The sequence below is a fragment of the Formica exsecta genome, unplaced genomic scaffold (assembly GCF_003651465.1).
Source record: "Formica exsecta isolate Colony F162 unplaced genomic scaffold, ASM365146v1 scaffold245, whole genome shotgun sequence".
NCBI classification, from domain to species: Eukaryota; Metazoa; Arthropoda; class Insecta; order Hymenoptera; family Formicidae; genus Formica; species Formica exsecta.
Window position 1 is genome coordinate 753,983 of NW_021849727.1, and position 23,847 is coordinate 777,829.

Here is a 23,847-nt window from a genome sequence, read left to right on the forward strand (position 1 = left end):
CAGGAATTCCAGAATTTTATGACGCAAGCTCGACTTAGTCAAGATCACGACGATATCTTTGACAATCTCAAGAATGCCGTCGTAAATGAGGCAATGAGACGTCATTCGTGGGAAGAGAAGGTAAATTCAATTTTACAATACAAGATAAATTCAACTTTCTATCTTTATTTCTTTCTATTTAAAAAAAATACGATATATAAATTAATAAATTAAACATTAGGAAAGTGTATTTTTTGTTGTAGGCGTCAGAAATGTTACGTGTTATCCAACTTAACATCTTGGAAGATAGAAGCGTGAATGATAAACGTGACTGGGATCAAGCAGTAAGATTCTTAGAAACTTCAGTTAAGGAAAAACTGCAAAGTACGGAACAAATCCTGCGCGATATGCTGGGTCCTAATCGCAAGGAACGATGGCTCTATTGGCAGAGTCAGACAGAAGACCAACAGAGACGTATGGCGGTTAAGAATGAGCTAGATAAAATTCTTTATGCTGATAAGGTACGCATGTATCAAATTACTGCAGCTAAATAAAACTTCTTTGCGTACCTTCTTTTTATAATACCTAACAGGTCATATATTTTTGATTGCACAGAAACATGCACCTACTCTGACACATGATGAGCTTACAGCTGTTAGAAAGAATTTACAACGAAATGGATTGGAGGTTGATAACGAATTCATTCGAGAAACGTGGCATCCCGTATATAGAAGATTTTTCCTACAACAGAGTTTAGCGAGAGCATACGATTGCAGGAAAGGCTACTATCTATATCATACTGGACACGAAAACGAGGTACGCTAGAATACTTTTAAAAACGAAAAGTATAAGCACAATAAAAAAAAATGGACACACACTTTATATAGCCGCTGGTCGGCCTAATTCGGACATTTTGCAAATAGAATGCTTTCAGATGGAATGCAATGATGTAGTACTTTTCTGGCGAATTCAGCAAATGCTGAAAGTTACTGCAAATGCTCTTCGACAACAAATCATGAATAGAGAAGCTCGAAGACTGGATAAAGAGATTAAGGAAGTTCTGGAGGATTATAGTCAAGACAGTGAAATTAAGGAAAAACTGCTTACAGGCAGACGAGTCACATTAGCTGAGGAACTCAGTATGTATTACAATATATATTTTTTTCAATCATTAATTTTTCTTTTAATTTATAAAAATGTAAATAATAAATCAATATTAAATAAATATTTACATATCTTATTGTTGCTAAATTATTATATTTTATTTTATTTTCAGAACGGGTTAGGCAGATTCAAGAGAAATTAGAAGAATTTATTCAAGCGCTAAATAAAGAGAAATGAACATATTAAATAAATTTAATATGTTCATTTCTTTAAATGAACATATTAAATCAATTATTGAAATTAAGCATCACGTTACGCGCAGGGCGAATCTCTGACGTTACTTCTGATTGAATGGACGAAAGACGAGTCTGTACATTCAGAGATTAATATGTCGTGGAATGTCAATATAGATTCTTGCAGATTTTTACAATTTAATGAGGGAAGTAATTTATCCACCGACTACTGAATCCACGAGTTGCCAAGAGCACAATATTGATGCAGACGTGTAACAAGCCCATACGCTTAATCAAGTTTGTGTATTATAAATAATAAACCAAAATCTATATATGCCCTTTGATATGATTTAGATTTGTAAATATGAGACTGATATGTAACTGAAACATGAAAGATTCTTATATGAAATTATTTTCAGTGTACGTGGATCATTTCATATAAGAATATTACGATCAATATAATATGATTAAATGAATTACATCATCTCAATTGTTTGATAAACAAGTAAACATATTGATATAAAAATGCAATAGTATAATACAATCATGCTACGATTATAAATCTATTATGGGCGATAAACATAGCGAATAATTGAGGCTATTATCGCAACATGCTGCAGAATGTATGTAGAAATTAAAGAAAATATAGGCTGCTCCTCGAATAAATTAGTAATATATATCCATCATTTTATAATATAACAATTGCGCTTCCTTTTTCCATCTCCTATGAATTTTTGAGCACTATGTGTATCTCTTTTTTAAGAAATTATGCATCTTATTTTCTTTCTTGGTGAAATTTTTTATTACATATTGATTTTATCTTGACTTACTTTTTAATAAAATTTTGTTTTTCTATTTGCACATACTTACAGATTTGCTTAAGTCTGTATAATCTGTCACTTGAAGATCGCGATAAATTTAAGTAAAAAAGAATTACTGAATAAAATAATAACTTTTAAAATATTCAGTGTAAAAATAAATTATTTTATCAGCAGTTTTATGCGATGGCATATATGATTTTTTATAAAATGAAACTCTAAGCCATAGTTTTTAGTTAGTTTATATCACGCGACTTTTTACATCGTTCGCACGCGATCTTCCTGTTATACTTATCGATGTAATGTCAGTTACATTGGAAATCATATTGTATTGTAAGAAATAAAATTCTTGATGCATGTTTCAATGATTGACGTCTCGCAAAGTATCTATAATTTTTCAAGATATCGTTTTTTATTTTGCGCGACAATGAAGAATAAAAAATGAGAATGTGAAGAAGCGGAACATGTAGCATTTCCTGACAACCCGCGATTATCATGATGACGTTACGCCGTGATGCCATAACGCGTTATTAGCGTTACGTATTCTGGGTATAGGGGATTGTTTGAATGATATGTCGTTTGTGTCCCGAGGAAGAACCAACAGGAAAAAAAACAACAGTACAATAGAGCAAGTCAGAAAAATGCAGTCGGCTGTAAAACGTTACTACAATATTAATAAGATCCTCATGACGATAATCGGTGGCTGGCCGACCCAGAATAATTTTATAAAAATACTTCTGCCGACAATAATAACAACTGTCATTTTTAGTCAAGCTTTTTTTGAGGTAATGTTACTTGAAATTTGCGAGAAAAATATTCTCCCATAGTAATATATGTATATGTCAAAAAAGTATGCACCTGTTTTATTTTATTACAAGTTACTATATATTACAGTTAGTCTTACTATATTCTACTTATATTTTAGAATTTTGAATCTTTATCATTTTTTTATATATTGCACATTTAAATATTTAAATAAGGAATCTAGAAGTGCTATTTTAAATAAAACTTCTTTAAGTTTTAAACGACTTAAAAAAATAACTTTCTGGCAATCTTTTAAACCTGATCATAAATATTTTTGTGAGACATCTTTAAGACATTATTTTGCCTAAATAAATAAATAATTAATTTTGCGACAATATTATACCGAGTGCCAAATCCATTGCATTTTCATTGATCAGCTATAGAACTTACTTTTCAAAATGTCCTTTGATTTTTTAATCGCTTTTATAATTAAAAATTTATTAGTATTTTGATATTTTTGTAAACAAAAATTGACTTAAAACTAAACTATAATTATTCGCAGATTAAAAAAAAAGTTTAAATAGTTTATTAAAAGTGCGATTGACAGGAGCAACCCATATTTCTCTTATTTACGAAAATTTGTCGAATATAAAAAATTGTTTCATTCAGAATTATTTTTGTTGGCGTATACATTACTACATCTTTACATTACTATTTACATATACATCTATTTACATTACTATAGCTGTTTACATACATCTATTTACATTACTATATAGCTATATTTACATTATTTTCATTTCAGGTAAGTAGAATGTTAGAAAGGTATTTAAAGAGATGGACTCACAAGTGTTTGCAATTAATATTCTCGGTTTTCATAGTTTGTACAATTAACCCAAACTTGGAGAACTATCACTCAAGATTGTGAGTGCCTTATCGTACTGCTAGTTATAATCATTGGTGGTATAAAACTGTTCACTATAGTTCTCAGTAATAAAAATGTACGATTTATAAATTGTGTGATTTTTTTCTTATTCTTTTAATCACATAAATTGTACACTTCGCTGTTTTGTTTCATATTGTTTCTCAGATAGAACGATTGTTATCTCTCATCGATTATCATTGGCGTATTTTCACGCATTCTTTGGAAATACAGATTATGCACGATTACGCTATTCTAGGAAGGAAAATAACGATAAGTTATACCTGTAATAATGAAATAAATTATTACCATATATTATTTAGATTTTAATAAACTCTTATGTGTCGTGCACTTATTTTACACGAATCATCGTGAACTGCATAATTCAGGTTTAAATAATGATCAAAATAATAATAATATGATTTACAGTTATTATTTATACATTGATGTGCTTTTACTTGCTAATACCAGTAACGCCGCAATTATTGAATATTATCAAACCTCTTAATAAATCGCGCCCATATAAATATTTGTTTGATGTCGACTACGGTATCGATAGAGAAGTATACTACTATCCTATATTAATATACTCGTACTTGACAACTGTAATGAATATAAGTATCCTAGTAGTAGTCGATACAAGTTACATGATGTTCGTGCAACACGCGTGCAGTCTGTTTGCTGCTATCGGGTATCATGACTATAGCATTATTTTTTAATAAAATGTGAGAGAAATTATATTTTATTATTGACATATTGTAAATAAAATTTTGATCGTGTCTTAAAGGCATCGACTGGAAAGTATAACTTTGGATATAAATTCAAAGAAAAATAATCAGTTAATAAATAAGGGGGATTTGACAGATTATATACAATACGATAAAGATGATGAGATCTATCATGAACTTGTACTTGTCTTATGGAAACATCAGCTAAGTATTGAGTGAGTTTGTAAATTTTGAACATATTGCAAAAAAGATATAATCAATAACTTTTATTCGATATATCTGTGTTTCAGATATGTTCATTTCTTGGATTTTTCGTTCACATTGTATTCGTTTAAATTACTATTTATTACAATTATAATAACGAGTTTTCTCGGAGTTCAAGTAAGTGCGGTGATAACCAAATGACTCCAAATATTACTAATTAGAAATCATTTTTGCTTTTTCACCAATTTTTAGAATTTAATGGTTTTGTAGATACTTTCCTTATTAAATCATAATAAAGAAGAAATGATCAGATATATAGCAATGTGTATAGGTGCTTTCATACATCTTTTTGTTTTAAACTATCCTGGCCAGAGAATAATGGATCATAGTGCAGATATATTCCACAAAGCGTAAGTATATCGCAGTAAATTTATTTAATATAACATTAGCAAAATAAAAAGAAAAGATAACAAAACTGTAGTAAAATATAAAAAGATTTTTTGTAGCGAAATGTTTAATTAAAACTTCTTTCGTTTTAATGTCTTGAACAAAATAAAATACATTTATCATATTTTTTTAAATATTTTGTAATTTTGTAGCTATTTTTGTTTACAAAAATATTTTATTTTTTATGTCTCATGATTGTGTCATTTTCTTTATCATATATATATTTTTTATTTTTTTTTAATTATAAAGTCTGCTCGTTCTAGAATATAAAAATTGTATACATTGGATTACTATTTTTAGATATAATATGCTATGGTATAAGATGTCACGAAGATCGACGCGACTATTGAGCATATTACTTCATAGATGTTTCGTACCTTGTACATTAACAGCCGGCAAAATATATGTACTATCAATGGCTAATTACGCTTCGGTAAGAATAGCTTTTTTCAATAAAATTCCATGTACTATGAGAGAGAGAATACATAATTAATTTGCATAATTAATTTTAAGATGGTGCAAGCATGTATGTCTTATTTCACCGCTTTTTCGTATACACATAGAGTTCGAGATGATTACATATTATAGTAATATGTTAACGAGACGCTTTTATAAACATTAATGAGAAAGTTAATAAGAATGTGAAATTATATATGTATATATAATATGGAAATAATTTATCTTTTTTTACAGAATATATCGTGTGCGTGTATGCACACATCTTATATTATAATATTTAAAAAAATATACTTAATTCTTAAGCCAAAATGTGAAATTATACAAATTATTTTATTTATGTTACATATAGAAATATGCAGAGTTGGAAACGTTACTTTATAAAAGTAACTCGTTACCGTTACCGTTACTTTTTCTGAAAAGTAACTCGTAATAAATAAATAATAAATGAATAATAAATAAATGATACAAAATTTATTTTAAATTAAAGATCTTTTTTTATAGATTTTATAAAAATGATATAACATTTAAAAATATAATCTTATTGTGTAGATATAAGTATTAGAAAGATAAATATTTGCTCTCTCTTTTTTATGTTTCTTCGTACATTTTATTATATAGATTTCTACTCATGTCAATAATCATTATTTGTATGTGTTCTCTTTTGTGTCCAAATGCAGTATTATTATTTATGCACAATGTCAATGCTTATAAATTAGCGTATATGGTAAAATATGATTTTATCTGTAAGTTAATGAAAGAGAATGGATCCTAGAAAGAATGAGTTACATAAGAGAGTAAAAAGAATCGCGCGCGTGTATCCATCCTTTTTTAATGTGCTGACTAAGAGAATACGTGCAGACATATAAGCTGGAGTCGTTGAACTTTGCAGTCGCCACGTGTACGATGAATGTCCTTTTGTGCAAAAGAACGGGATTAAAGATTCCCATGTGCGCGCGAAAAAAAGGAGAAAAAAATTGATTGTTATTATATTTTTAATTGCTTGTCTTTCAACTTAAAAATTTAAATATATATATAAATATTTATATGTATATATAAATCTAGTTTTCTTAGAAACTCCTAAAATGCAAATCAAATTACGAATTTTCTCATAGGTTGCGAAACGGTACCATTCGATAAGTTCGTAATTCTAATAACACTGTTCAACACCAAATTTGCCTTAAATTCTTTCTATCAAGTCATTTCTGGTAGATTTTTTAGCGCTGATTACGAATCTGGCTGTAAAAATGGTGTATCGTCAAATTTTTTAGAAAACCTCAGTCAAAGTTACTAAAATAGGCGTTTTCGATACTTTTATCGCCATTTTTACAGCGATTCGCAATCAGCGCTAAAAAATCTACCAGAAATGATTTATACAACTTGTAGAACTTGAGGCAAAAAAAGGTCTTATTTTATCGACCAGTGTAATTATTGTCTGATTCACTGCAATCTTAATCAATTCGAGAACTCAAGTGATTTTAATTATCACAAGCTTTTATTTCGTTCGAAACATTTTGCATTTAGATAGACTTAAAATTTAATAATTAATCTATTTGTAAAATTTGGCCGTCCCTTTTTGCTTTCGATATATTATATTGAGAGAATAAAAGTAACAATACATACTAAATTTTTCTTTAATGTGTATATAATACAAATTTTTTATTTATATTTACTATCAAAACAAAATTGTGTAATACGTTATAATATTAGAACTCAAATATGTTATATTATATAATTATTTTGATCTTTATACACTTATACTTGAGTTACTTTTTTAGTTAGCAACATCTGATTCGGAGTAAATATTCGCAATCTTTTCAATTCACATTTTATTTTATTTTTTATTTTACATGTTGAAAGATATATTTATATCGCAATTATGGTAATATATCTTTTAAAATGTGGGCGTATGTGTTACGTAAGAAAAAAAGAAAGGAGGAAGAAAAAAAAAGAGAAGGAGTGAAAGACTAAAATATGAAATAAATATATTGTTAATATGTACCATTTACAAAGAATAAGTTTGACAAGAAGGTAACATTTAATGTAAGAAGTATTAACGCTCTTACGGATTAAAAGAGGTCAGATATAATCATGATAAAAAAAAAACTAATAAAAGACTATTATAGTACTTTACAGATCACTGTTGTAGATAATATTAGGTATATGAATTATTATCACTTTGAATCATATATATAAACATGCGATAAAGCATTTTCCCCCTTCCACCTCCAGTCGTTGTGTTTTTAATCTTTTCCGCATGCCTATCTGAAATTATATATATATACAAATATTTGCTGCGCCACGTTTTATCATATGCATCTCGGGTTTTGCAACTTGAGAGTTCATCATTCATATATTATAGCTTTCTATTTCTGTAAAAAAATTAGTAAGAAATTTCTACATAGTTTAGACAGGTATTCTTATTAATATGTCCCGCGGCATTAAAATGATGTCAATGTGCACACGTGTTCCTATATCTATACAGGTCGACGCGTGTACGCGGAGGCATCCGTGTCTCTAATAGAGCGGGGCAGAATGACGTAAGGCGGCCTTCCACGTGCCCGCCCTCGTCGCGCGTGTATCGCTCTATAACCTTAACGCTTTATAATCGAGTTTTTCCCGCGAACGCCAGAATTATCGCATGAGTTCCGTGAACGTCACACAGTTGCGATTTTTAGCACGCTCAGCAAAAAGCGCAAAATAGATGACTTTAATGTTTGACTGGCACATATTAATCATCAACACGTTTACGCTAACGAATCGGTCCTTTTCTTCTAAAAGAGTTTTTAAAAGAGGGATTACTTGTTCAAAACGCTTTGGTGACAAAGATTTTAAAAGGCATAAAAAATAATTAAAATTTTTGTCTACGATATGAATGTATGTCAGAATACTGGGATATATTCTTCGAATTAATTTTTCAATATTTTACATCAACAGGGATTGTGAAAAGAAAGAAGCCGCTACTATTTATAGAATATACTAAAATATGTTTGATATACATAATATAAAAATTATAATGTGTGTATATAATATAATATAATATATATAAATAAAATATATAACTTTTTATTTTCTTGTTATATATTTTAAAGTACAATAAGGGGTTTTTCTAAATATATTTCTTGCATATATATTATATAGATGAAAAATATAATATGCAAAAGAATATATCGGTACAAAACTGTACAATATGCCAAGACTATGAAAATTAGTAACAAAATATAGCAGTCTGAATAATTAAGACAAACTGTACACATTGAGATGCAGATACTTGTTACCTGCTCAGATTTCCACGCATTAACATGTCAAGGACACAATCGTATTTATTTATTACATATCATATGGTTGCGCGTCACGCCTTGCACGTGGTATAGGAGACTCGAGACTCGAGACTCGAGGTCAAAACAATCTCAAATATACATGCCGCGCCGCGGGTGGGAGAATGGAGGCTTTGGCATTATTTCGGTGCAGGCACGTGTAGTGACGTTAACGGTAATCAGGTCATCGCCTGCATCGATCGTGTCGCCACGCGCGGAGGGCGGAAGGATATCCACGTGTAGGACACATAGGTCATCATCAAAACGCCGGATGTTACTCCAAAGTCAATAGTGGGATATTAAAAAAGATACGCCAACTCGCTGACAATAGAGATGGCACGACTTGATACGCATTTTGCGGAAGTTTGAGTTATAACAAAGATAAAGATTCCTATTGTCTTTTGTGTATGAGTTCTCCGTAATTATCTACAACAATTATATAACAGTATTCCCCGAGCCTGTATGGTAATTAACAGATTTAAGAGCGTTATATGATTTTTGGCAAATTTTTATCGCGTACATAAATAATTTAAACAATTTTAAAGAAAGAAAGTAGATTACATATAAATAAGATTAAATATATGCTATTAACTTTTGACGTAGCCAATCCGTCCAGTTCCTCCTTAAAATCGTACGCCATTAAAAAGTTCTAATGTATTTAATAAAAAGTTAAATATCTGAATATATATACGTATATGTATATTCTTTTCTATTGCAGATAAATTATTTTTATTCTTTTATTAAACAATTTTAAATAAGCTTTTCCTGATGAATATCTCAAAATTTATGTTTTAGAATTTTTATCAAATGGCGCCGACTATTTGCGTAGCAGAATTTCCGATGGTCGGAACCACCGTTAACACATACATTCACCGGCGACGAAGATCTCAAAATGGAATAAACATCGCTAAACGGCAGAAATTTTCGCTGGAACAGATGATACTGCAAATTGGGACCATCATTGAAACATCCCTAACATCTCGTGAAAATTATTTACGGAGATTAGAATATATGAATATGATTCCAAACTGTTCTATTCCAGATAAAAGTACGAAACATCCAACAAATACGAACGAGTATTACAAAAAACTTGTCAAGCCAAGAAAAGGTATAAAATTATTAAATTAATTTTAATCCAAATTTTTAATCCAAAGTATTGAAGCAAAGAGATATCGCGAACTTTACAATAAACACTGGGGCACGTATTTTCGACTTGAGACAAGAGTGTGAAATTTCTGTTATAACGATATCTTTTGCTTCATATCATGTGCAAAGATTCGCTCGAAAATACAAAGACAAAAACAAATAGTACAAAGCTAAACAAATTCATTTTTAGATTATCGGAACTTTTTTTACGACGTAATTTTATTTTGTTATGAAAAGTCATTTTATTTTACGTTCTCGTTATTGAGAAGCATTTCTGATATTTTAAATTATTCTCGCAGATCTTTTGAATATTATCATACGCACGATAATTCTCGTGCAGCGCAATCGTATCCTTCAGAGACGTCTAAACGCATTACGAGCAGAGACACGAAGATTTCTCCGTTCTGTATTAAATAATCCGGAAAAGCAGTGTCAAGAACGAAGATTGCAAATGTCGACATATTCTGAGGATGAGATTGTTTCATCAACTACGGAGAAAGTCTCGACATTATTACCTCCACTCAATTCCGATTCGAACAAGAACTTGTTTCACGAAGCTGTTTTCGCTTGCAATAATCTTGATCATACCAATGATAAATCCAATTTGATTAATCTTCAGATTCAAACAGAAGCGAATGTTAAGTTTTTAGGATCTGAAGCTAATAATTTCTCAGATGACGCATAAGTAAGCAAAAAAGTTGTTTAAAAAAGAATGTCCTCCTCATATAAAAAAATATATAGTTTAGATATACATATTTTATTTCAGAAGATAGATTTCTCTCTAAACAAAATATTTTCCTATTTTTTATAACATATAATGTTAAAAAATTGACAAATATTTTTTGAAAGTTACTCGCGAAATCTAATATCTAAAGTATAAAACTAAAGGTATCATTAGATTTTTTCCTATATGGGATGTTTTAGAATTGGCGGAAAGTAGACTTATAACTTATATTTCTTGTGAAATTCGTAATCCTTTTTTTTGTAGAAGAATTAAATATTTAATATAAAAAATTGAGAGAAGGATGATATCGAAGTTCTCCTCAGTATTGTCGTTGAAGAAAAGTGACTTTCAATTTCACAGAGAAAACTATGCTTTAAATCCATTTCTCGTCAATTCTGATACATTTTTTATATCCACTTTTAAATCCAAATTGCAATATTATCGCGATAGAGACTATTGAACGGATAGATTGTTTCTAGCAACAAGTTCGATCCAAAACTTTATATTAAAGAATTTAATGTTATATTGAAATATATATCAAGTTGTAAAAATTTCAGTGAAAGATAAATAACCTTACTACACACATTGTGAAATACTATTCCAATTTTCGATAAACGTAAAAAATTGCATATTTCTAATTTATATAAAATAAGAGAGATCCACCAGTGTAAAGTATTATACATACAATTAGTCTTTTTTTCTCTTTTGAAATATGGTGAAAAATTATTTTGTAAATGTTAGTGTACAAGGCACTTTTTACGCATTTTCTTCCAGCGCGGAGACTAACAATTATATTAACAATGATTTAACGCTGCTTGTGAGAATAGTACTCAAACGAATGAATGATTCCGTAAAATTAATCGTAAGATTTTAAGAAAAATAGTACAAGTATTATGTCTGCATGAATGTCAGTTTGTGGGCATTAAAAATAAATTTTTAGAACTAAATTTTAGATTACTAAATATTTAGAAGTGTGCTATGAGTCTTTAAAAATGTGATTCCCTAATCGCTTTGAATAGTATGAGTAGTTGTGGAAAAAACGCCATCTCTATAATTAATCTAATTTATTAGAATTCTGGCAGTTAAGCTATCCGTACATAATCTTTTATGAATAATCACATAATCATTAGAAGATATAATGAATGTTACAAAATAATTCGCTAACTGTCCAGTAATAAGCTAATAAAGGACGAATAATGTTAAAATGTGACATATATTTGGTAGCATTAATACGTAAATTAGATATCATAAAGCTTTCATAATTTAAAAAATTGTTGATGCTAATGCTAATTTACCAATTGATTTCTAACGATTAGTTGGATTATGAAATAATTCTAATTGGATAAGATAAAATTATTGGTGAAATTAATGTATTATAGTCATTGAAATTTACATTGAATTTCAATATACATATATGGCAATTTTGTTGAATGTATCTCTGATAGAAATTTTCTTATATAAAAAATTTTTGCTATAAAATTTTAAATAATCTAAGCAGCCAGCAACACTTCGTAATCAATAGCGGTGACGATCTATAATTCTCATAATATTCGTAAATGTTTCGTGACATTATTTGTGCGTATAGTATAATTTTTATATGTATAATCACAGTAATGTTAGAGTTAAAAGTCAACTGTTTTATGAAAGAAGACTTTCTTGGATTTAGGAGCATCTGTATAACATTTAATTTAGTAATTTAAATATTATACTAAACTATACCCTTTTACTATCATGGCTGTGAAGTCTGTATTTGCATTCGTAATGCATTGTCCCTTTTACAATTTTGTCGAACGGATGTTCTAGTTATTATATATTAGAATATACACAATTTTTCACTAATGTACAATAGCTTAATATCACAGTACATTAGCTATATATAACATATTGGTCACAGATAACTATATAATTATTAAACTATTGAATAATATAATGAATTCTTTTTATGAAAAATAACGGATAAAAAGATTAATATTTGTAATAGAAACTAATATCAAATTTCGACGTAACGTAATCTATATTAAGAAAAACTTGAAAGAAGAAAGAAAAATTGATTATTTTATGTTACATTCTTGCATTAATTTGGTACATCACCTTTCGATGTATAAACTATGTAAAATTATTGAAAATTTTAATTAGACTTTATTAAACTTAATTAGAATTTAATAATTTTTTCTTTTTTTTTATAATTAATAAGAATCGAAAGCAATGTTAACACTGCATTTAATCCATCTTAGAACTGTGTGATAATCATAGTATATTTCAGGGATATAACTATAAATTTCATATTGAAAATCATGTGATAGCATTATTCAATCAAACTGTATGCTAATAGAGAGAATTTGTGCCTAAGGTGCATGTACGCGCTACTTTTCGATCACTACAAGCAATACAAATATAAATATTTATAATAGGCAGCGTTTAGATAATATTTAGATTCAATGTGTGTACTGATTATAAATCTAACTTCCATCCTAATATTTCCTACAGACGTAGAAATACTTTATTGTCAACATGATCAGTGTTTTGTAAACTTGATCTTACATACATGACATAATGGACATATGTATGTGCAAATAAATACAATATAAAAACATTTACTATAATGTTTTGGTATATCTCACTATGCTTGATCATTTTCTTTAGCAAAATATTCTTTATTAAAACGGCATTAAATATATATATTCCTAAATGACAGTAATTTGATATAAAGTTTTTATTAATTTATGAATAATATATCATTAACTTGTGAATTAAAACCAATCAAAAGTACATATACATTGTGATATTATTGTTTAATCATCATCAAATATCAACATTTTAAACAAATTTTTACTATCATAAAAATGCTAAATTATATTACAATTAATATAATTATATTAAAGAAAGAAAGTAGTATTATAATAACTTTTACTACTTTAGTCTTTTTAATGATCTATTTTTATTTTAATGTTGTTCTTTTAACATGTAGTAAAAAAATTAAGACAATTTAACAATAAATAAATAGGTCTCTTAATAATGTATTATAATATAAACATACAATAAAAGAGATTCAAAGCCAAATCGCACGATAATAAGCAAAGGTGAAAAACTATTAAAGAATTGAAGAAAGATAATTTAATCATAACTTTATGGTTATCACTGATTTATCACTGTTTTATTTCAAATTTTATTCAGTTTTAAAGATTAATAAAATAATTTTATAAAGATATATTATATGCTAAACACTGTATACAAGAGATTTGATCTGTGTCGTGCAAAACTTACTCTCTAATATCCATAAACTGAATTTTTTATATTTTTTTCTTTGAAATGTGATGCTAGTTTCTAATTGCTGTTAATGCGCTTCTGGTGATTGAGATAAGAGTACTACCAAAACCCACAATTGGAGTAATCCCTGCAAAAATATATATATTATAAATTATAGTAATATTTATATTATTAATGACAATAAATATACATGCACTTTACCATATAAATCAATACTAAAATTCGAGCTAGTGGATATCTCCTTAAAAAAACTCCTGTTCGAATGCTTATAGCATCCAAAGAAGAATAAGCTCTCTTTACTCTTCTGGTAACACTGGTATCAAATGGTGTTTCCATAAAAAGTGTGGGAACTTGAGCTTTTGCATCGTCTGTATCGTTTATATTATTATACATTATGTTTCTTCGTAAATTGCCTGCAGCATTCCTATATTCATGCTGTTACAAAGCTACTATTAGTATAAAGATATTTTAACAATAGATGTCAAACTTTAGGAGTGTACTATTGTAATTACTTCGATTTTTTCAAGTTGGAAACGTAATGCATTTCTTTCTGTAGTTAAACATTCCAATGCTTGTTGTTTTCTGACCAAAGTTTCTGTAAGAGATGCTATTCTCGTATCCATTTCACTATTTGGCATTGCTGATGTAGACAGCTGTAATTTAAGCCTAGAAATCTCTGAATTCTGTTTTTGTAATTGTAAACTAAATTCATTATGTTGATTAATCAATTCATCTTTTAAGGATCTTATTTCCTAAAATATAATTAATTAATTATGTATTAACACTTTTTAATAATTAACTCAAAAAATATTGAGATGCACTACATGTTTGTAAAATTCTAAGTAAAATTGTGTATATATACTTCAGAATGCAATCTCGCATCGTCTTCTGCTTCTAACCTTCGATGTCTTTCACTAGCTAGAATTTCTTGATTTTCTAGGTTTGTCTCCATTGACTTTTGTCTTATTTTTTCTAAATTTAGATCTGCATTAATCAGTTCTTCGTGTAACGTTTTTAATTGTTGACACATTTGCTGATTTTCTTCTCTAACACTGTCACGTTCCTGCCTGTGATTTAATACATTAGTAGATTACATTCTGTACTAGATTATCAGATGATAATAATGTAAACTTGCTAAATATTAATGTTACTTTAATTGATTTAATTCCATAATGGTGACTTCATCCATAGCTGTCGGTGCATTGTTCTTTAATTCGGCTATCAACTTTTCCTTTTCTTGTAAAGTTTTTAAAGCTCTAGCCTTATGCTGTTCCAGTTCAGATCTAACTAAATTTAATTCTTGTCTATTTCTATCAATAACAAATTGCAAATCCATTATTTGCTTTGACTGTTGTAATTTTTCTACTTCCAAAGCTTTTAACTTTTCATTTAAAATTACAATTTCTTTCTGATGATCTGTTTCTTGTTTTTCAAGTAACTCACTTTGTTTCTCCAAATTTCTTTCCATTTCCCTTATATATTTTTGCATAGATTTATTTTCTACTGAATTAGTGGAATTATCTAACATATCCGTTTTTTGAGTATTCGATTCTATTTTATATTTGAATTGAGGATAGGAAATATTCAAATGTTCTTCTGTTTTGTGTTCTGTAATATAAAAATATGTGTAAAACTACATATTAAAAATTACTGATATATACAAATAAAAATATACCGTTTTGTATAGCATCTGTTGTTGGTTTAGTTAAATATTCACTATTTAAGATCTGTGTTTCATTAGATAGATATAAATTTGCATTCTGTGTATCTATTTCAACATCTTTATTATCTAAAGCATTTGGAACCATTTCTAATAAAGTATGAGTTGGGATAATTTGATCGCTATGAGTTGATAATTCTGAATCTGTATCATTAGTAGGATTGTCTACTAATAATGAAGTAGTTGTTGGCAAATTAATGGACTCTGCTATCCTTTTTGGACTTGGATCTGGAGTATTAAAATATGTAAATAGCGCATCCTCCTTAGATGCCGTTACATTTAATACATTCACTGATGTTAACTTTGAAGTAGGAGTAATATAAGGGATATGATCTGACGATTCCAATAAAGGTCTTTTGGATGTGCTTCCATTTTGTCTAAAATAAAACTTATATTTTTATTTGTTCTCATATTTTCTTGCATTAGCAGCTATATCATTATGTTAAATTCATATGTTAAAAACTGCACAAGAACAATGCTTTTATAGAATAAATTTATATTCTATCACACACAAAAAATAATATAAAATGTATAAAGTTTTATTAAAATTCTCGTGAAGTGATCACTGATCCAAAAATATTTATCAAAAATAATCTGAAATTGACATGAATACAATTACCCCAATTCCGGAGAAAGCCATGTTACTTCTGTTGACAAGTGATTATGTGGCATCTCATATTTATCTTTATTTAAGACAGCCGCGGTATTCTTGTCGATTTTATTTAGTAAATTCTCTGCCTTATCAGCAAGACCAGACAACCAAGCCATATCAACGAAAATCGATCAAAAAAACTATTTGAAAATAAAATTATATTACACGTAGCGATTGTTCGATAAATCACACTTTTGTTCGCAATATAACACAACGCAATGATCACGCAATAACCACGACTGAAAATACTACCGATCACTGCTTATATATATATACATAGAAGCTGCGTTTGCTTGACGCTGTATCTGTCAATCTGTCTGGGATCTAGGATCGTAGGTACTGAAACATAGCATATAAAATACATAGATAGAACATAGAGGTATAAAGCGTCAGCTGTTGATTGCGGCAAGAGGGGAGGGTTTTTTGCTTTCTATGACATTTAAAAAATCTACAAGAAATACAAATATTAATAAATATTAATAAATGGAATTAAAAGTACATGTATTTATATATAATAAATAGCCATTTAAATGTTTTATATGGGCATTTCCATAGGAATTGAAAGCGAGAGAGCGTAAATAGAGAGAGGATCTAAGACAGATCTGCGTACTGTGATTGGTTACATACCACCAAGCTCGCGTATGTACAGTTATACCATATACTATAGATACTACGGCGATGTTCTAAAATTCACTGCTAGTACTGAAAAATCTATAGTTCACGTGACGTATATTATAGATTTCCAATATTGGCAGTGAATTTTGGAACACGACCTATATGACTACCATATATACCGTGTTCGGAGTTTGTCTGCACAAGTTGGAGATGGTTCATGTTTTTCTCTGCTTATTGATACACTGATTGATATTGACACGTTTCTCTATTACTGTTTTGAGAAGCGTTATTTGTTTTTCTTATCCTTTGGCATAAGTGTAAACTACATAATAAAATGAGTATAATACAAAGACAATTACATATATATTATTTCTTATAACGAAATATTTGTCTTACAAACTTTGTGTTTGAAACAACTAATATCTTTCTGTTATATATTAAGTATTTGACAAAATGCTTATGTATAAAAAATAAAATTGCATTATTAGATATTAAGATTGCTTTCACATTGAAATTGCAACTTATTCGTGAAATACATCATGTCTAATACACCAGGTAAAAATTTATTAAGGCCGAATAGCCTACAGTGCAAAAACCTACACGAATATTTAAAATCACGTTCTCCTGATACTCTGAATAAATTGTATCATAAACCGCCTATATGCTTGGCCGTGTTCCGCGAGTTACCCATAATTGCCAAGCATTATGTTATGAGACTACTGTTTGTTGAGCAACCAGTGCCACAGGCAGTTATAGCATCGTGGTGTTCAAAACTTTATTTCGAAGAACATCAGAAAGTGGTGCAAGTCTTAAATGAACTATATGTATGGAAAGAGGCATCTATACCTGGTGGGCTACCAGGTTGGATTCTGAACAATATCTTCAAGAAAAACTTGAAGATTGTACTGCTGGGAGGTGGTAAACCTTGGACTATGTCTAATCAGCTGGAAATTGACAGTAAACCACGCGACGTAGCTTTCTTAGATTCTTATGCATTAGAAAGATGGGAATGTGTTTTACACTATATGGTTGGTTCCCAACAGCAGGAAGGTAAGATTTCTTTCATAAATCTTTCTAAAAAGATTTAAATTTATGAATATTTTTTTGTTTATAGGAAAAATCTTAAGATTTTATGCTGATATTTACCTAAGCTATATTATATATAATATAAAGGAAATATATGTATAATCATGCTTTAAATATTTTGTTATTTAAATATAATGTTTTTAAAGTATATAACTCTGTATTTTAAATATGCTCTTCATACAAGCATATACTTTATATTAATATAAAGAAATTACAGCTATTTAATATATCTAACATATTTAAATTTAACACATTTAAATCTTTTACAATAGGTATATCTGCTGATGCTGTACGAATTCTTTTACATGCTGGTTTAATGAAAAGAGATGAAGCTGATGGAAGCCCAGTTATAACACAAGCAGGTTTCCAATTCCTTCTTTTAGATACAGCTTCACAGGTAACTATTAATTTTTATACCACTTATATACATATATATATAATTGTGCAAGTATTTATTAATTTATACATCGGAAATATTTTGCTCAAGGTATGGTACTTTATTCTGCAATATCTTGATACTATTGAGGCACGTGGTCTTGATTTAGTAGAGTGCCTCACCTTTTTGTTTCAATTAAATTTTTCCACTCTTGGCAAAGATTACAGTACTGAAGGCATGTCCGAAGGACTCTTGACTTTTTTACAGCATTTGAGAGAATTTGGACTTGTATATCAACGAAAACGTAAAGCAGGAAGGTAAATATATGTTTGCCGATGGAGATATTGTTAAAAGCTATTGATGAAATTATTAGATAATTTTTTAAAATTGAACTAAAAAGTGCAAAAAATATATTTAAAAAATGAAGTTATAATATGATTTGAATTATAATAATTGTAATATATTTTTCTATTTGCTGATTAACATTGAAATTTTGTTTTATATTAGTTTTTTGATTTAATGAGTAACGAAAATTTTTGAAAAATTGTGAGAAATTGATGTATTATGCTAAAATTTGGTTTCTGCTATATCAAAAATGAAATTTAATGAAAATTCACGAAATTTACTGCATAAATAAATTTTTATTGAAATTTGCTCAATAAAATCAATGTTTAATCAACTTTACTGAATCTTTATTAAAATTTTAGTGGAATCATAATGAAAAAGAATCAATTGAGATCTCAGTAATATATAATTTAATACTATTTCTATATGATTTTATTATAATTTCCATAAAATATCTCCATCAGAATATATATATGTAGATATAAATAATATATTACGTAAAATAATTCAAAGTTACTGATCTTTTCATTAATGGTATATTTGTTGCAAGATTTTATCCTACTCGATTAGCATTAAACATTGCTACTGGTGAAAATAAACCTTTAGCCAAAGATACAGATAAAGAAGGATACATAATTATAGAAACAAATTATCGAGTGTACGCTTATACAAACTCCAACTTACAAGTTGCATTACTTGGACTTTTCTGTGAAATATTATATAGGTATGTATGTTACATATATAGACAGACACATATAATATACACATATATAAAATTCTAAAAATCTATATATTTCTATCTATAGATTTCCAAATGTAATTGTATCAGTATTAACAAGAGATTCTGTAAGACAAGCATTGAGGAGTGGAATAACTGCTTCTCAAATAATAGGGTATATCTCACTCAATATTGAATATATATGAATATACCATTGAATAATAAAATAATATTTTGTATATTGCTTTATATATATCAATAGTTATTTGCAACAACATGTGAGCAGTCAAATGATAGAAAGAGGACCACCTATACTACCACCTACCATTGTAGATCAAATTAAACTGTGGGAAAATGAAAGAAATAGATTTTCGTTCAGTGAAGGTGTTTTATATAGTCAATTTCTTTCACAAACTGATTTTGAAGTTCTTAGAGATCATGCACTTTCTACAGAAGTATTAATTTGGCAAAGTGAAAGGTAATTATTATTTTAAAATCCCGAATATTTTACAAAATATAAATAGTTTATTATGTCATACAAATATCACAATTGAGACACTGTATCTTTATCTTGTAGGAAAAGAACCATGGTAGTCACCAAAGCTGGTCATGACGATGTAAAAAAGTTTTGGAAGCGATACTCAAAGGGTTCAAGTTAATATTGTATTAATAAAATCTAGTTATAAGCATTCTACATACATTATTGTTATGTTTCTTAAATAACAATACTACAAAAAAAAATATTCTCAAAAAAGTGCCTAGAAAAACTGAAAAATTCTTATTTTCTCACTCTAATAGATTGAGGAAATAACTTCTTTTAATCAATGCCAAAGCTTTTCTCAGGTCGGACTAGGTTTTGATAATGCGATTATGATATAACGAATTAATGAAGTAAATTTTTATATATATTTATATAATAATATTGTCTCTATATTTTGTATATTCCTATCAATTACAAAATTTGTAAGACAAAAAATTATTTAAAATTCGATAATTCGATTTATTATAATAAAACTTGTTGCAATTTTGTACATCATAATAAATGAATTTCATATTGGAAAGAATTTAACGGTCATATTCCGACATTCTTTTAATTTAAATTTTTATAATAAATTTAGTACTCAATTCATCCTCGATATCACATGCTTCGAATTAACACTTGTGATGGAAAAATAAATCAACATATTTACACACACAATACTAACATTCAATATATATAGATACTGAAATTAGCATGCATTTGAACAAATTTTTACAAATTGATAATCCATTATACATATATATTAGATATTCAAGAAAATTTAATTAAATTCTATTATTATCAGATGTAATGTTTCATAACTTTTGGCAATCTGCTATATCGAATATTGAGGATAAGATATAAGAAAATTAAGTGAAGCATTGTTATTTGTCACATAGTTTAAAATATAGCTTTATGTAGGGATAAAAAAGTGTCTTCTGCAAAAAAATAAATGCAGAACAATATTCGTTGTCAACTCTATACATCTCTAATAGCGATATATATGGGAAAGACATTTTTAATTGAAGTATTCACTATGTATTAGCATGAATTCCAAACATTTGGCGAACAGGGAACTTGATGTCAACGTTGTGGTGCTGCTTTTGGTTTTGGCATTTTAGCCAATAAACCTTGAATCTCATTCTTTTCATCATATCTTTTCCACAATTCATACAGATTAATTATATATCGTGCTATTTCTTGGATTTTTTCCATATCTGCATTTAATTCTGCAAACCATGATTTAAGATCTTTCTGCAATATCACACAGGCTATTTGCAGACAACCTATAAAAAATATAAACTGTTAAATATAAATGATTTTTTTTTTTTTTTTGTAATACGCTAGATTATAAAAATATTATTGCTTACCAATAGCTATTTGATAAGGTGGATATAATAAACATACATCTGTTCTTAAACTGTCATTAATAATACGCCATGCAAGAGTAAGTAATTGATCATCTGGTCCCACATCCTGAATTAATGTTAACAAGGGACGGTATGGTTGATATACTATTAAACAACAATCCAAATGTTCCAAAAGATAAAATTCACACTCTAAAATGTGATTTGTACGATAAGGAAATTCTTGCGTATATGCATAATTAAACTTGTTCTTAACTAAAAAAAGAAACAATAAAATGGATTTTCATTAGTATATTAATAATCAGTAAACTATATAATAGTACATATAATATATCTATAGAACTTACCTACAGTTCCCATTGTTGTTATTAATCTAGTATTGGAAATTACTCCAAACTCTTCTACTTTTGATGCCAAAAAGACTGCTGTAGGAGCTAATAATAGAGGATCTATACATTTTAAGCTATTGCGAGCATAAAATCTTTTAAAATAAACTGTTGCAGTAGCTATCACTTGTTGCCTCAACTTCAATTGTTCACCTAACATTTGTATCACTAATAACAGATGAATATATATAATTATATATACATATAGACTGCATTATATTTATAATTATAAAATATGATTGTATAATCTTTAAGAGAAATACACGAAAGAAATAGTTTTCTCTCTCCCAGCTAAGTAAAATTATTATATATGAATCTCTCAAAATTATTAATATCAATTTTATATTTTGACTGACATGAAATCATAAAATACAGATCTAAAAACTTAACAATCTGTCAAGATTGTAAAAAGATACAAATACAAGTTGTTTTTTCATCTAATAAATATCTCACTAGATTTGCAATTTATCATTTCAACTTACTATTAGAAAAGAAAATGAATATTTTCTGATATTCTTCCTCCGTTAATATTGCTAAATCATGTTGACGTTCTCTAACCAAATCTTGTTTATCCAGTAACCATTGTTGGCTATTAAAAATAAAAAATATAATGAAAACTGCATTCTGTAAAAATTTATTATGATATAATATGCAAAAATTAACTTACTGATGTGAACTTTGCCAGAAATTACCAGCCATTTTGTAAATAAATTATTCAATCCTAAATTGTGATGCGTCAAATGGTACTAATTGTTAGAAGTCCTAAATCTTGCTTCGGGTAATAATGATTTTCATTTTTTTTTCACCGAATTTATTCTAAATTTTCTTGAAACAGATATAAAAGCTAATGAACTTAATTGTGTTTTCGGTATGAGTTATATAGAAAAAGATGACTTACAATTATTTTTAACGAAGAAAAACAATTATAATGCATATAAAAACAATTATTCGGATTATAAATAGAAAGCAACAATATCAAGCAAGAACAGAATTTGTTGTTACTCCATACCATGAAGACTAGAGACTTAAAAGAGCATCAACTATCGCTGCCACGTGGATAAGTCAAGAAACGTCATTATCAGCTGGCGCTACTATTCACAAATGTGTGGCAACTCTAGGAGTTTTATTCGATGTTGAATTTGACTAATCAGAACAAAGGAATTAAAATTTCCTTCTTCTAATTGGTCAAATTTCAATCTTCAATGTATAGTCTGATATGAGCTATACGGGCTTTAGAACCGGCTCTTACACTCTCTTATACCACCTATACGCATACTGAACGGTGGCAAAATAATGGAATAATAACAATAAGCCAAGAAATCACATTGACAATGTTATTACAATAATATTTTAAACATGTAATATTTCTATATAATATATATATAATAATTTCGTATATTGTATAGATAGTTTCATATTTTATTATACATAGGAAATTGTCATCTGCGCCTGCCGTCATTCGTCACGTAATATCTGCCTATCATGAGGGATCGAAATATTAATGTTTGTAAAAGTACATGTGATGGGCTACTAAAATTAAGAAAGACATATCTAAAGAAATTCTACTGCATTGCGTCAATGGTAAGGTATTTTCAACTAAACAGTACAGATATATATACAGTCTGCCTTATTTTTTGTGCATAATTTTTGGCACCCGAACATGTTTTTTGATTATGGTATTTCTTATAATTCTTAAAAGGCAATAATAATTAATAAAAACTTCTCATAAATCTCCTGACAACACTAAAGCCGGTCTTTTTTAATTGAAATGCCGAAGTTTAAATATAAACAAAGAGATTTTTGCTTCCAGCGGATTAAATTTAATTAAATTTAATCTAGTTAAAAGCCAGATTAATTTTTCGAATTCTTGAAAAAATGGATTTTACGAATAGGCTCTGCTATATAATATTTAGTTCTTTTCTATATTTTAATAATATATGTTTTATGAGTAGTATTTATACGCCGTAACAACC

At 28.2% G+C, this 23,847-nt stretch overlaps 6 protein-coding genes and 1 pseudogene across 7 annotated transcripts in view; 5 read left to right on the forward strand and 2 right to left on the reverse strand.

Annotated features, from left to right (window-relative positions):
- LOC115236152 (dynamin-like 120 kDa protein, mitochondrial) overlaps window positions 1-1,977 on the forward strand; it is a 6,507-nt gene extending 4,530 nt beyond the window's left edge. For both annotated transcript variants that reach the window (XM_029808407.1, XM_029808408.1), the window contains exons 15-19: window positions 1-120; window positions 243-500; window positions 595-795; window positions 914-1,118; window positions 1,256-1,977. The exon at window positions 1-120 is cut by the window's left edge and continues 4 nt beyond it. In XM_029808407.1, the coding sequence (XP_029664267.1) occupies window positions 1-120; window positions 243-500; window positions 595-795; window positions 914-1,118; window positions 1,256-1,320 (849 nt within the window). In that variant the 3' untranslated portion in view covers window positions 1,321-1,977. The remainder of the gene's footprint in view (window positions 121-242; window positions 501-594; window positions 796-913; window positions 1,119-1,255) is intronic.
- Window positions 1,978-2,145: 168 nt separating this feature from the next.
- LOC115236170 lies at window positions 2,146-5,767 on the forward strand (annotated as a pseudogene).
- A 3,327-nt stretch (window positions 5,768-9,094) lies between these two features.
- LOC115236162 lies at window positions 9,095-13,412 on the forward strand. Its single transcript, XM_029808423.1, has 3 exons — window positions 9,095-9,417; window positions 9,748-10,060; window positions 10,398-13,412. Exons 1-3 carry the CDS (start codon window positions 9,415-9,417, stop codon window positions 10,781-10,783), a joined length of 702 nt encoding a protein of 233 aa, XP_029664283.1. The 5' UTR covers window positions 9,095-9,414; the 3' UTR covers window positions 10,784-13,412.
- Window positions 13,413-13,750: 338 nt separating this feature from the next.
- LOC115236158 (golgin-84) lies at window positions 13,751-16,577 on the reverse strand. Its single transcript, XM_029808416.1, has 7 exons — window positions 16,429-16,577; window positions 15,765-16,186; window positions 15,241-15,697; window positions 14,952-15,156; window positions 14,602-14,841; window positions 14,291-14,524; window positions 13,751-14,216 (listed from the first exon to the last, which is right to left on the reverse strand). The coding sequence occupies exons 1-7, from the start codon at window positions 16,575-16,577 to the stop codon at window positions 14,157-14,159; spliced, it is 1,767 nt and encodes a 588-aa protein (XP_029664276.1). The 3' UTR covers window positions 13,751-14,156.
- A 652-nt stretch (window positions 16,578-17,229) lies between these two features.
- LOC115236159 (general transcription factor IIH subunit 4) lies at window positions 17,230-20,362 on the forward strand. Its single transcript, XM_029808417.1, has 7 exons — window positions 17,230-18,126; window positions 18,435-18,559; window positions 18,650-18,855; window positions 19,434-19,607; window positions 19,690-19,776; window positions 19,864-20,079; window positions 20,179-20,362. The coding sequence occupies exons 1-7, from the start codon at window positions 17,616-17,618 to the stop codon at window positions 20,258-20,260; spliced, it is 1,401 nt and encodes a 466-aa protein (XP_029664277.1). The 5' UTR covers window positions 17,230-17,615; the 3' UTR covers window positions 20,261-20,362.
- Window positions 20,363-21,002: 640 nt separating this feature from the next.
- On the reverse strand, window positions 21,003-22,909 carry LOC115236161 (cyclin-C). Its single transcript, XM_029808422.1, has 6 exons — window positions 22,773-22,909; window positions 22,542-22,699; window positions 22,357-22,463; window positions 21,836-22,042; window positions 21,492-21,743; window positions 21,003-21,407 (listed from the first exon to the last, which is right to left on the reverse strand). Exons 2-6 carry the CDS (start codon window positions 22,571-22,573, stop codon window positions 21,205-21,207), a joined length of 801 nt encoding a protein of 266 aa, XP_029664282.1. The 5' UTR covers window positions 22,574-22,699; window positions 22,773-22,909; the 3' UTR covers window positions 21,003-21,204.
- Window positions 22,910-23,051: 142 nt separating this feature from the next.
- The window catches only part of LOC115236160 (TNF receptor-associated factor 4), a 15,169-nt gene continuing 14,373 nt past the window's right edge, over window positions 23,052-23,847 (forward strand). The window contains exon 1 of the mRNA XM_029808420.1: window positions 23,052-23,455. The gene's annotated coding sequence lies outside the window, so the exon portion shown is untranslated. The remainder of the gene's footprint in view (window positions 23,456-23,847) is intronic.